The 13,799-nt window shown below is 47.2% G+C and overlaps 1 protein-coding gene across 2 annotated transcripts in view; it reads left to right on the plus strand.

Moving 5' to 3' along the window:
• The first annotated feature begins 1,364 nt into the window (after nucleotides 1-1,364).
• The window catches only part of SIRT6 (sirtuin 6), a 210,002-nt gene continuing 197,567 nt past the window's right edge, over nucleotides 1,365-13,799 (plus strand). The window contains exon 1 of one of the 2 annotated variants that reach the window (XM_069649386.1): nucleotides 1,365-1,685. In XM_069649386.1, coding sequence (XP_069505487.1) covers nucleotides 1,620-1,685 — 66 coding nt within the window. In that variant the 5' untranslated portion in view covers nucleotides 1,365-1,619. The remainder of the gene's footprint in view (nucleotides 1,686-13,799) is intronic. The other variant, XM_069649387.1, reaches the window with a different exon arrangement.

The following is a 13,799-nucleotide window of genomic DNA, read 5'->3' on the forward strand; positions in this document are numbered from 1 at the left end:
CTTGTATTACGGTTCCTTCAAGGGCCTCCTTTTGAGCCCTTTTCCGAGATTGATATCAAACATCTTACACTGAAATCTGCTTTTCTTATTGCCTTCGCTTCTGCCCGTAGGCTTGGGGAGATTGTGGCTCTCTTATGTCACCCTCCTTTCCTGAGGGTGCTGCTGAGGTGTGGTCCGAAGTTCCTCCCTTAAGTTGTATCTCGGTTTTCTTACCTCTCAGGATCTGGTTCTCCCTGACTTCTTTTATGATCCGAGAATGCATGAGGAGGTGGCTTGGCTTAACATTATGTCCGGCGGGACGTGTTGGAGTATTTGGCTAGGTTTGCTTTTTCCCACCAATCTGATAGTCTTCTGATTGCTTGTGGTCCGGCTGGGGCTGGGCAAAACGCATCTGTGGTTTCCATTTTCCGATGGTTCCGGGTTGTGATCCCAGTGCCTATATGGCTTTTGGCCTGCCTGTGCCTGCGCACGATCAGGGGCGGTCCGCCAGGGGTTTGGCGGCTTCCTGGGCCGATGCAAGGAGGGTTTTTCTCTGCAAGAGATTTGTATGGCTGCCGCCTTGGCTGGTCTAGGGATTTCCATCAACCGCTATGGGTTGAGTTTATCCCACTTGGGGGGTTGGTTCCTTCGTGGTTGGAGTTTTATCTGTGGGGATGTGAATTAAGAGTTATTGTGGGTGTGTTTGCTGCACTGTTTTTAGCTCTGTTTCTCATTGGGACCTTTTCCCCGTTGCTGCTTTGGTATACCTCATGAAGTAAGTACTGGGACGAGGAAGAGTGGACGTGGAGGTAATGCTCTGATTACTTACCGGTAATCTTCCTTACTCCTAGTCCTACTCTTCCTCGTCACAGTACTGACGACCCTCCTCACCCTCCCTGCGGGGAAGGTCCCATGCTCTGGCTTGGTAATATGAAACTGAGTGACGTGGATGTGGGGGAGGAGTTATGGGAAATTAAAGAAATAGAAGAAGGTCCTGTGTCGGAGGCAGGGGCCTCCTCATGAAGTAAGTACTGTGACGAGGAAGAGTAGGACTAGGAGTAATGAAGATTACCGGTAAGTAATCAGAGCATTATTATGCAGGACTTGGCCACTAGGGGCAAAAGGGCCATTTCTCTAATGGGAACTAGTCTTCTCAGTATGAGTGGGCTAGTTCCCATTATTATGCAGGACCTGGCCACTAGGGGAGCAAAAAGGGACATTTCTCTAATGGGAACTAGCTTTGCTTTCTCTGTGTGAGTGGGCTAGTTTCCATTATTATGCAGGACTTGGCCACTAGGGGGCAAAAATGGCCTTTTCTCTAATGGGAACTAGCCCACTCACACTGAAGCAGCTATTTCCCATCTGAGAAATGGCCCTAACAACCGATGGTCCGTTTCTCGGATGGGAACTAGTATCAACCTCAGCCCCGCCCCACTCACTGAACGTGCTCCGGAAGCGCTTCACTGCTCCGCCGGAATCACAGGATGACATCAGAGTCACGTGACGAAGAGGGGGCGGGCGTTGTTATAGTCCTTTTCTCGGATGTGAACTAGTCGCTACCCTTCTCCCTAATAATAACATTTTCGGCCACTGATCCCCCCACCAAGAAGAAGGCAGAGCAGACATTAGAGAGAGCGATCATGTCTCTCAATTACGCGGCAGGATTATCCCCGTATGCTGACAAGGGGAAGTGTGGCTTGCCAGAGGTGAGAGGAAACGATGAGGAGGAATTAGGAAAAAAGCCGAACTGGCGGGTAGGTAGGGTTAAATCATAGCAAAGAGAGTGCATTGTATAGGGGGCAGGACTATTTAGAGCCTTGGGATATACGATGGGAGAATGAGGCGCAATGTGTTGCTTAAAGAGGGGTACTAAGGAATGTTAGCAGAGGGGGTAGTGGGTCTGATGACATTCTGGAAGATCCGATGCTGGGAGGGAGAGTGGCACGGCTGGTGTGTTCGAGCGAGACATGCATTGAGAGCAGGGGGAGGCGTCATGGAATGCTGAAAGACACGATCATGCAGTGAAGTGTAGTTGCAAGGGTGATAATGAGGTACACTGGGAGCATGGTCATGGGAGGGTGCATGTATGGGGATGGCGCTCAAGGGATGCTGGAAATCCAGGTCAAGGGCTTCAGGAAGAGGGTGGTTGACTTGCAGTGCTGGAGTGTGCAGGATGAAAGGTGTGCAGGATAAAAGCAGATTTGGTTGGTAGGAAACACGATCAATTGGCAGAGGGTTATGTTGGTAGATTTGATAAAGGTACGTGATGGGTATGGGGGGACCTTTTCAACGGGTCTCCAGAAGAGAGTAATAGTTCTAAGCTGGGAGACCAAGTCTTGTCTTGCCTAGTTTTGGCCATTAGTTGGTGAAAAAGCACTACAGGCACCGCCTATTAGCCAAAATGATTGCATTGGAAACTAGGTGAAAAATCACTACAGGCACCACCTATGAGCCAAAACGATTGCATTGGAAACTAGGACAGAGATGACATGTGAGGGGACACACATGGCTTGTGGATGTTTTTTTTTTTTTTCCCCATCCATGACTACCCATGGCTATGCTAATCGCTATGGCAATTCCGACCCATTACCTGCCCACAACGCATCCTCTTGGTTTCTATTTGAGCTGCTTTTATCAAGCAGTAACATTAAACTTTGGCCTGCCAATGTTCTTTCTAAGCCATTGTTGAGTTATTGGCTTAACTTCTGTTGTAAATACGCTGCTGTTAAAATAATAATAATTTCTTAAGCAAGTATGACCTGCATCTTGCACTTAAGTCCTGTTAAAAACCATGCATTGTTAACGCCAATAGTTTTTGTTAGGAAAGATTCTTCTTTACTGCACCATTCCTTCCATTTCCATGCACCCCCAAACCTTTATTTACATTTTTGTATCTGACCTGCTCGTTTTACAGTGCAGTGACACCTTGAGCTTCACTACACTGGCTTTTGCTCATCTATTATAGGGAAGATGACATGTCCTTCAGGCTGTCAGTTCTGGAAAAAATTATTTTCCTTAGTCTGGTTACTTAGTTACTACATTTAATAACTTGTTGCCACGTGTGGTAACTTGTATCATCGTACAATTCATCTTACAATGGGGTACACTTTTTGTTTTCCCCGAGACTACACTCAGAGTATAGTTACTCTAGGTGTGTTAAACAAACAAGCCGGTGGCTGCAGTGACGTTTAAACATTTTTTGGTGCATTTCGTTTTAGCCTTACCGCGTTTGGCTTCTAACTGTGGCGAGTGGTCAACATGGCCATGCCACAAAGTTTTTTGCTTGTCTTTTAGCCTTCTTCCAGGCCTGTGAGGTCAGGAAAATCCTTCTATCCACTTTCCAGTGTTCGAGAAAGTGGAGGCCTTTGGTGGGCTACTGGAGGGATGTGTGTTTGCTGCCAGGAAGTGGAGTGGGACTGTCTGGTCCCAATCCACAACTGGTGTGTGTCTGAGTGGTGTGCATGAGATTTCCGGCCAATGATCCTCATTGGACCACTGCTGGGTGTGTGTGGGCCGGATCTGTCACTGGCTAGTGGGAGTTTCTGCCCTTACCTGGCTGTTAGGATATGGAGTGGACCCCTGCACCCACTCTGGAGAGATCCTGGAAGAAACTGAAGGAGCCAAGACTCCTGTCCAGCTACAAGACCCGCAAGGAGACCAGAGACCTGTTGGAAGAAGGCCTGGTGACCACCTTCTGCTGCTGTCCTGGGAGAGCCTTGTCTTGGGGGTGATCTTCAGCAGTCCTGTGAGGTAGCTGCGACCCTTAGAGTAGAGGGACCATCCATTCTCTGTCAGCTCGGAGTCCTACGAAGAAGATCCTTCGGAAGTGCTCCTGGACTGCCCAGTGGCTGACCAGCTCTGAGTTTGTATACAAACTTGGGGAGCTTTTTCTAACCTCTTAGATCTCCGCGACTATTATTCTTAAATAACAGCTTAAACGTGTCGCAATGATGTGTGTAGAAAACGAAGACCCAGAGTTCCCCCACTTCGTTTGTTGAAAGTGAAACTAGAAAATTCCACACGCATCCATTACTGCGCCACAAGAAATATTGTTCGAGACCAGTTTAGTTTGATTTTTTTTATATAAAGCATTATTTCGTATGCCTTTTTTATTTTTGGTTGTAGCCCATGTTGATGACACGTGTTTCGGCACTCATTTGCCTTTCTCAAATCTGGGCAATAACTTTAAATAACTTTCTATCTTTGGTGTTCATGATCTCACTAATAACGTGTGTAGAGCATAAGGGGTCCCGTCAGACTCATGGACGATGTACGTCCTACTAGACCTAGTAGGACACGACGCATGATGCCGGTACTGTGACGTTATTAGTGAGATCATGAACACCAAAGATAGAAAGTTATTGCCCAGATTTGAGAAAGGCAAATGAGTGCCGAAACACGTGTCATCAACATGGGCTACAACCAAAAATAAAAAAAGCATAAGAAATAATGCTTTATATAAAAAAATCAAACTAAACTGGTCTCAGAACAATATTTCTTGTGGCGCAGTAATGGATGCGTGTGGAATTTTCTAGTTTCAGCTCTGAGTTTGGGCTCCGTGCTGCAGACGGCGTTGTTTCAAGTTGTGGCCTGGAACTTGGGGGTTCTTCAGCTTGTGCAACAAGGCTTACCTCTGCGAAAGGGGACCCCAGATAGGAGGGAAAGTCTGATCGCTGGAAGTTAATTCCTTTGTGTCGCCATGCATCAGTGTCTGTCCTCAAACTGCTTACCTGCCTCCAGTCCTGTCCTTCCGGGGGGAAGGGGGTGTCCTGCATCAAGTCCTGCTGTATTCTTGTAAGACCTTGCACCAGCATTAGGCACAGACCGGAAAACTGCTCAAACCTTAAACCTTAGGGATCCAGGGCTGAGGCCGATGGTGGGGAAAAGCTGAACTTTTGGGCACAAGGTCCCATATATCATAGGGATGGACCTGTAGTGCTTATACTAATCTGCACCTTCCTTTTCAGGGGTTTGATATGCATTTTGCTCTACCCTTGTGATTGTGTATATGTATCATATTTTTAGTGTTGTGTGATAGTATTACCGGTTAGTAGTCATTTCCACTGTGTTATTTGGCCATAAGTAAAGAAGTGTTTTTATACCTGTTTGATTTAGTGTGCTCCTTGATTGCTTCAATGTGTGCGCTCGTTGTGGACCCCTTAAAAGCTCACCACTTCTTGAGACTTGAGACCCCTTGCCTTGCTACATTGGAACTGGTTTGGCTACAGCTCCCAGAGTTGTCCCCTGTCGCAATGCTAGGATGGCATTCCAGAGTATAGAAAATCAGTCGTAACCAATTGGTGTACAGCATTGGGACTACCCTCTCCACTTAACATCTAGGTGTATTAGTGGGTGAGGATCAGTATTCGGTACCTCAGTTTTGTGCACTGGTGGAATTTCTGGATAACACTTACATGGTGATATCTGCAAGGAACTAGCCAACCCTTCCACCGTCTCCACTCACCTCTTCCCTCCCAGGCCCTCTGCAATGCACTGGTCACACACTTCACTTACAAAACTCAGGACATCCTGAGCACCCATGCTTCTCTTTCCCCCTCCCCTCTTGCCACCTATGGCGCCGCATCCCCCCCTCTGCTTTTCTTTCCTATCACATCTGGCGAGGCCACTAGAGTTGTCCGCTCTATGAAGGTCGCTGTCTTCCCCTTGTTCTTTCATATTAAGGACAATATTGGCTCTCTTGCCCCTGCACTTGTTGATTTCTGCAATCACTCTTTTGCTACTGGGTCTTTTCCCTTTTCCCTCACACACCCTCTTGAAAATACCTTCTTCCGTCCTGTCTTGACCGGCTAACTGCAGCCCCATCTCTATCACCTCCTTCATTGGGAAACTCTTGGAGAAGCCGGTCTTCCCAACTGAACAAGCAAACTGAGCTTGTTGGTTGCCTACACAACCATCAATCTGGATTCTGAGCATCCAGAGGCATGGAAACTGCTCTTCTCAGCACCCTTGAATAACTGCTTGCATCTCTTGATTCTAACTCTCCTGCCGTTCTCATTTTACTTGATCTCTCCTCTGCATTTGACGCAGTCAACCACTCCATCCTCATAAAAGGTATCTCAGAGCGGGCACTGGACTGGCTGACTTCCTTCCTAAATGACCATCCCTTCGTGGGCTCTTGCTCTTCTCCCACCTCTATCTCCGTCTTGGTGTCCCTGAGGGCTCCAACCTTTCTCCCTGGCTCTTTAATATCTATCTTGCCCCGCTTGCATCCCTAATTTCCACCTACTCCCCTTACTTCCAGTGTTATGCAGATGACACACAACTCTTCTTCAAACTTCCCTCTGATCCTCTTCTTACTTCCTCCATCTGCCATCCAGTCCTGGTGTGCCCCGAGTGACCTCTGCCTCAATGCCAGCAAGACTGAGATCCTTCCCATTGGGAATTCTTCCCCTCACTATGGTCACCCTCGATGGTTTCTCCCCCTTCTCCTTCATCTGAAGCCAAAGACCTTGACATTCTCTTTCCTTCCTCCCTCACATCCAGGACATTGCCAAGAAGGCCCACTTTCAACTCTACCTCCTCAAAGGAATCCTTCCTTTCCTCCCTTTTCCTCAGAAGCGCAATGTTTCTAGAGCTCTGGTACTCTCTAGGCTTGGCTACTGCAATAGCATCTTCCTTGATTTACCCTTTTCCTCTCTAAATCCCCTCAAGCTAATCCAGAATAGGGCTGCAAGACTTATCTTTGGCCTCATGCCCAGGGGCGGCATCTCTACAGCCCTAAAAACTGTCCTCTGGCTGCCGGTTGCTGCTGCAAGGATCCAATTCAAATTCCTCTGCATCATCCGTAAGGCTTTCTGGGGCCGGTTCCAAGCTATCTACAACTGGCTCTCACTAAATACACTCCATTCAGATCTTTACGTTCCTCCGGCACCAACTCTCTGTGTGTCAAGCGATTCGCTCAACAGCGAGCTGGTGGGCGATCACTTTCCTTCGGCGGGCTCGCTCCTATGGAACAACGTACCCCTTCCTCTTCGACTTGAGCTGGATCTCATCAAATCCTGGAATCTACTCAAGGCTTTTCTTTTCACCCCCTCCCTCCTTTGCTAAATCCCACAGTCGCTAAGATTGGTGACCAGGGCCCTTATGTGTCTACCTGGGTCCTGGCATCTCACCCCCAATTGCCTTCAGCCTCCGCCCACTCGCAGCACTTGCCTTAGGCACCCACTGGCATGTGCTATCACAGGCCTGCACTTATTTATTGGCAGTTGACCACTCTCACCAAATGATCTCTGCCAGTAGCTTAACAGTTTGCAACTTACTCCCTAGCACCATTGTTACTCCTAGCACTAACCCCCTCCCTCATCCCTCTCTCTACACGTGCATGCTCTGAATGCTCATAAGGCCTAATAGGACCATCTCTCTCTTTTATTGTTATATTTGCCTTTCATTCCCATGTTCCCTCCCTGTTGCCCTGTGGAATCTTTGAAACACAATTTACTTGATGTATAAGTGCCTTACAAATGCACAAAAAATACATTTGACTGCCTTGTAGTTGAGTCACCTACTAGATTTGATATCATGGAAACAATGACTTTCCCCTCCTTAAGGTCTTCAAAAGTAGATCACTAGTGACAGAGGCCTGACATTCTCTGGCACTAAGGCTGAACTAACTGTAAAAACTCTTGATTTTGAGAAGAGTAAGGCTGCACCTCCCCTAGCTAATGGTACTGACAGTATAACTGGGGCTGGATCCCGCAGCAGTAGTAAAGATGCTACCACTGCAGCTACTAATGCTGAGGAGGAAGAGGTTGAATCATCTGGACTATATTCTGTCGCAACCTCAGAGGTTAAGGTAATTTTTGTCTTAAAAAAGAGAAGCTCAGGCTCAAGGAGGAAGAGCTTGAGTTCAGCTTGGCTAGCTTAGACTTTGAAAGAATTGAGAGGCAGAAAGACTGAGATCACCAGATGGAGCATGCCAAGCTTCAGGCTTCACAAGTTTCTCCCAGAGGATCTCGAGATGGTTCTGGGTCCTCTTCACATCCAGGATTCTGTTCAATGTGTATGTGGAGAAGAATTATATCGTTGATTGGCTGCTAACCTTTGAATATGCATGTGAAGTACAAGGAGTGCATCGTTGCTCAGTAGACTGCCCCATTCTGACTGCAGTGCCATTATGGAAATGTCAAAAGCTGAGAGACAAGATTCTGCTAAACTTAAGCAAACTCTCATCTTAAAGTTTGGTAAGCCTCCTGCACACTACTTGAGAGATTTAGAGAATACAAGAAAAAAATATGTATGACTTATGTTACTTTAGTCACTGCTTCTTTGAAAAACCTGTGTGGCTGGGTAGAGGGTTATCCGGTAACCACCTTCAGGGCATGATTCATTTGGCCATGCTTGAGCAAATGTTTGCCTCTTGTTCTCCAGAGTTTAAGCAGCATTTGGCTGACTCTTAACGAGTTAAATCCTAAGGGGTTAGCCATTGGGTACGACGTCCTTTCATTGCCTGCTTTTACTTCGCCAGGCTTTTAAACGTGCACAATACATTGAATGTGCTCATCAAATTTTTTAGGGGGTGTGGGAAAGGGCAAATAAGGGTTTTGGGCGGGTGTGCAATAGTATAAAGTGTAGGTGGCTGGTTTGGGGTGGGGGAGTGGGGCCCACCCGGGGCCCACCCCAAAAAAAAAAACAAAAAAAACAATGAGCACTTTCGATGGAATGTGCACGTTTAAAAGACTGGCGATGTAAAAGCAGGTGAGCAAAGAAGCATAAAGAGGGTGGGGGCACTGATATAATGTAGTCCAAGAAGGCACACACAAAGGAAGTCACAGGAGTCAGGTCAGAGTAGTGGGACTAATCCTCCCAAGCATGAGTGGTTTCAATAAGCCTCCCTATGTATCAAGACCCAGTGGAACCTGTTACACATGTGGAGCAAGTGACCACAGGAAGGAGAACCCTAGGTGTAAGGGTAAGACATTGGGGGGCCAAGTCTGGCCATCCCTCATTATGAGGAAGAAAAGATTGCAGGGGTGTCCTTCCCTTTAGATTCCTTCCATGCAGGTGAACAATCTGAAGTTAGACTAGATTCCTTGGAAACTAGTAGTGTTGGAGCATCTGCTCCCATCCCAGTCCTGTACCCTAGTCGCACCTCTTCCGAGGATAGTGTTCAGGTAGTAGGTGTAAGTACCTCTACTGTTAGAAACACTGGGTCCAGTCCTACTGATAGTTTCCTCCATGGTAAACCCACCGGTTCTTTCCAGAGATCCTGTGGGGGATGCTCATTTGGCTGGTAGGCCCTCTTTCAATGTTCCAGTAGCACCTGTCAGAACTGTGAATAGTGAAATGGTCAAGGTGTCTGTCAATGCCAAGAGAGTGCTTCCTAGAAGAGTTCTGGGTGAGATTAGTCTTCAAGACTTAGGTCCTGATAGACACTCACCAGACCCTTCAAGCACTTGATCTTAGCATCAGGCTGCCTTAGCCAAGCCTAAGGGGAAACCCATGGCCAGAGGAGTCAGAAAAAGAGGCAGCGGGAAGGAGAATATCGGTTAAGGTAGTTGGTAGTGTCCCTAATCCAAGATTGGTAGAGTGACATCCAGAAACCCTTGGAACCTATAGGACTCCTGAACTATCTAGCATGCTGGTAGAGAAGATCCCTAGGGAGGAGAGAGGTATGAGCCAACAAAAAAGAAAACCATAATGGGTGGGCCTATGGAGAAAGGCCTGCTTTCAATAGTTGTTCCCCCTTCAGTAAAGCAGAGAATCCAACAGGGAGGTGGGCTACTGTAAAGTAAGCCCACTAGAGAAAAACTTGAGAGGTTGGAGGTTTCTCGGGATGTGAGGCCCTTCCTCCTGCAGTTGGTGTGTGACGTTCCCCTTGTGATTCATCCTAATGTCAGGATACCTCTAGAGTGGTGCAACACATTTTCTTGGTGGCCCATGATGGGGGTCTCGTAAGAAAACAAATGTAGGAGTCTCACTATCGGTCACCAGGTTGACAGGTGTGAGACCGTTATTCAGTAACTCCAGAGTTCACTTTTACGAGTGGGCTCATTTTTACCAGAAGTAAGGCCCAATCTGAGCCCTTTGACTCTTGAGGCCTCAGGCAATAGGTTACAATTGGTGATTGCTGATCACAATGCCTTATGTCCTTGTGCCAGCCCACTGAGAATGACCGTCAAGTCAATAATTGACACCTTACTGAGTGACACTCCCATAGGTAGCTCATGTGTTGTGCTCAGTAATGGCCAAACCCAGTGGAAGGAGGGTGCAGTGACCTGTCACTATCTCTTGACTGTCATCCATACCTTTTTGTTTAAAGTCGCATATAGTCAACTGCAGCAACACATTGAAAATAATTATCTACTGGGCTCATTACAGTCCAGTTTTGACGCATCATTTGGCACTGAAACCGCTCTAGTTAAAAGCTAACCTGTGCCATATTGCTGACTCAGGACAGATTGCCCTCTTAATGCACCTAGATCTCTCCGCATTGATCTCGTCGATTACTCTTTGCTGCTGGAGAGACAAGGAACAATCGCAAACTACTCCAATAACGCCTTATGTTGGCTCTCCTCAGTCTGCTATTGTTGCCTCAGGTAACTACAAATCTCCCATCCAAGTGCTGCGATGTGTCCTTCAGGGTGCATCTCTTTCTCCCACTCTCTTTAACTTATACATTCATCCTCTCTTTGACCTTCTTGACAGCATCGGCGTGAGTTATACCAACTACGCCGATGACACTCAGGTGGTGAGCAAACTGACTGGCAATTATGAGTTGGACCTCATTAAAATCACTTCTATCTATGCTTCCATTGAGGACTGGATGTTCAAGAATTCCCTTGCCCTCAATGGCAATAAAACTGAGATTATGCTTGTTGGTACTCCTCAACGTCTTGCCAACTGGATTCCAGATGTTCAGCTTTTAACATCTCCGGAACTACAATTCAGACCAGCCCCTGGGTCAAGACCCTTGGCATTTATTTAGATGACAATCTCAACATGAACAAATATATTAGCCAGCTGAAGGCCTTCTCAGCCTATACAACACGCCTGATCAGACAAATAAAACCTTTCTTATCCACCATCACAGCGGCCCTTGCCGGTGCCCTCGGTCCACTCCAGACTTGACTATAGCAACTGCCTCTTGGCTGGTACGTCTCGGTCCAATCTAGTTTCCTTACAGGTGATTCAGAATAATGCTGTTTGTGCAGTAAGTGTTATCTCCAGAAAGAGCCATGTCACTGAAACCCATTAACTCCCTACAATGGTTTCCTGTTAAGCACTGCATTGCATATAAGGTACTTTCCCTCACTCGTAAGTGCCTCGCAGACAATGCGCCATCTTACTTGAAAGAAAGGATTAAGCTTTCCCTGTCATCTCGCGTTCTATGAACCAATAACCTTACACAGCCTTGTTACAAGCTTACCTGCTTTGGCAGCACTAGCTTTGACTCTGTTCCACGTTTTTGGAACTCTCTCCCTGTTTTTCTGTGCACCTGCCCTGAGCTTTCTTCCTTTTAGAAATCTCTTAAAACATTTCTTTTTAATTCTTATGACTAGTGCCTATCAACCCCTGTCTTTCCCTGGTCTACCCTTTGCTTCTCTATACTGAGCTCTCTTACTTGCTGCGCACTGAGGCCTACTGGCGAGTTGCGCCTTATAAAAAAAAAATTAACATTAACAGGAAGATGGTCTGAGAGAGAGAGACTTGTCATAGCTCTCATAAATTTGATTGGAGCCTTCAGTGAGCCCCATAGAAGGAGTTGGGACCTTGTCCTGTCAAACCTATTTTGTAAATCCCTGAACACATTTGAGTGATCTGGGCCTTGCCAAGTTTCACAACTTAGCAAGGTAAACTATTCAGAAGGCTTTATTGAACCTAGAAAGTTTTGAGAGAGAGAATTGGAGCCCTGCTTATGGCTACAGAATGGGAGTCGGAGACATCTGAGTGTCTCTCTGTCCTGTGCCAGAGCAGCCCTTCCAATGGCTTCAGTGAGGATAACGTAGTGTCTCCTCACCTAGCACTACTTCTAAGGTGGAGGTTCCCTAATATAGAAAACAACAAAAAGGTGCTAGTCAGGATGTCTTGCATAAATCAACCTCAACCAAACATATGCCACCCTGCTGCTGTCCCTACCACTAACAAAGGAAACAAAAAGACTTATTCTAGAGAAGTGTTCTTACTCCCCCCCCCCTTCTTGGCATATGCGGGTTGGTGCGGGACCCCCTCCCCAAATGTCTGTCTGGAAATTCAGTTCCTGTGGGTTTTCAGTCCTTGCCTGCTTACACAGTTCAAATGTCCTTCAGATTCTCACCTTGTTTTTAAGCATATGATTGGTTGTACAGTTCACCTCCTCAGAGGCATTCTCCCTTTACTTACCTTCCCGGGAAACTCAATGTCTCCAGAGCTCTGATTCTCTCCAGGTTGGACTACTATAACAACATGTCATGATCCCTACCCCTGACCCCCACTGGCAAGTCAGCCTGCCAGGTAGGGCCAGGTTTTGGGGATCCATTATGGCCTTAAAGGCCTTAAAATCTCACCCGAGACTCTCTTGGAGTCAGTCCTGGTGCCTTTGGCTCATAATCACTATGGAGAACACCTTTTAGGTTGGGACTATTTTACGTGGAACTACTTTCCTGGGTGCTTCAGTCAACATGGAGGCACTCGCATAGCTCAGTTCCCAAAAACTGAGCTATGCAGTATAGTGTTTAGGGTGTGGCTGGCCTGGGACTACTTCACTTGGACTACTTTACCTGAAGACTATTTAAACCACACCCAAACAGCAGAACACGCTTCGGGTTATTCTGCTGTTTGCAGCGTAATGCTCACCGTGTCCAGCTGGATCTCCAGTATTCTTTGATGCCAGCTATTCTTGGAACCGCGTGCCTGCAGAGAGAAAAAGAACATTGTTATTGGAATCCTACCTGTGAGTAGCATCCTGTCTTCAGCCCATCGTCGGCTCCTGATTCTACTTACCTGGAGTCATTCGGCCAGCGAAGTCCATCATCTGGGCACTGCATGCTTCCCGGAACGCAGCAGCCTGAAAAGGGGAGAGAGAAGAACAGCATTAGTGAGCGCATACTCGCGGTTCCACTCGACCAACGAAAATCACAAGATTCTTACCGGATCAGTGGCCTCTTGTTACGCATCATACCGGAACATCACTGCAACCGGCAAAGAGCACTGTGGCCTACGAAGGAAGGGGAAAGCCACAGGTTAGCATATACAGGGCAAAACAGCGCTGCGAATCACGCATTACTTACCGGACAGCATCGCGCACACCACGCCCTTACTCGGCTCCAACCTGCACGAAAAACGCCAAAATCTCTTTGCATACCTAAAGAGGGGAAATAAGACATTAATAACAATAAGCGGAAGGAAAGAACAGAATAGATGCAAAGACCGTAAAGCAGCAAGACCTACCTTAAAGACACTCTAAAGGGCTCGCAGCAGTGAAGCAAATTGGTCGCTCACACCCACACGAGACTACGCACCCCTGCCGCAAAGAGCAGGACGTATAGCACGCCTTCTAAGGAATTAAGGTGAGGAGAGGGCCAAGGGAAGGTTTTGAATCCAAGGGAGGCGGGAAGACACCCTGCCAGAGACAGTTAAGTCTTGAATCCAGCTCTCCTGTATTTCAGGCTCAATTTCCATCGGAGGCACTACCCAGGGATCGGGGAAAGGGTACGAGGCACATATCATCCAACCAGGGCTGAGTGGCGTCCCTGTGGATACCAGGTGAGCATCACAGAACACAAAGCCTAAATAACCTAATCCACCTGGGCGTCATGGAGACATCAGAAATTGACCAATTGGCTCAGTTGTTGGGACAGTTACGTGCCAAAGTACATTCAGCC

Source organism: Ambystoma mexicanum, chromosome 1p (assembly GCF_040938575.1).
Source record: "Ambystoma mexicanum isolate Mex_15411 chromosome 1p, UKY_AmexF1_1, whole genome shotgun sequence".
Lineage (NCBI taxonomy): Eukaryota > Metazoa > Chordata > Amphibia > Caudata > Ambystomatidae > Ambystoma > Ambystoma mexicanum.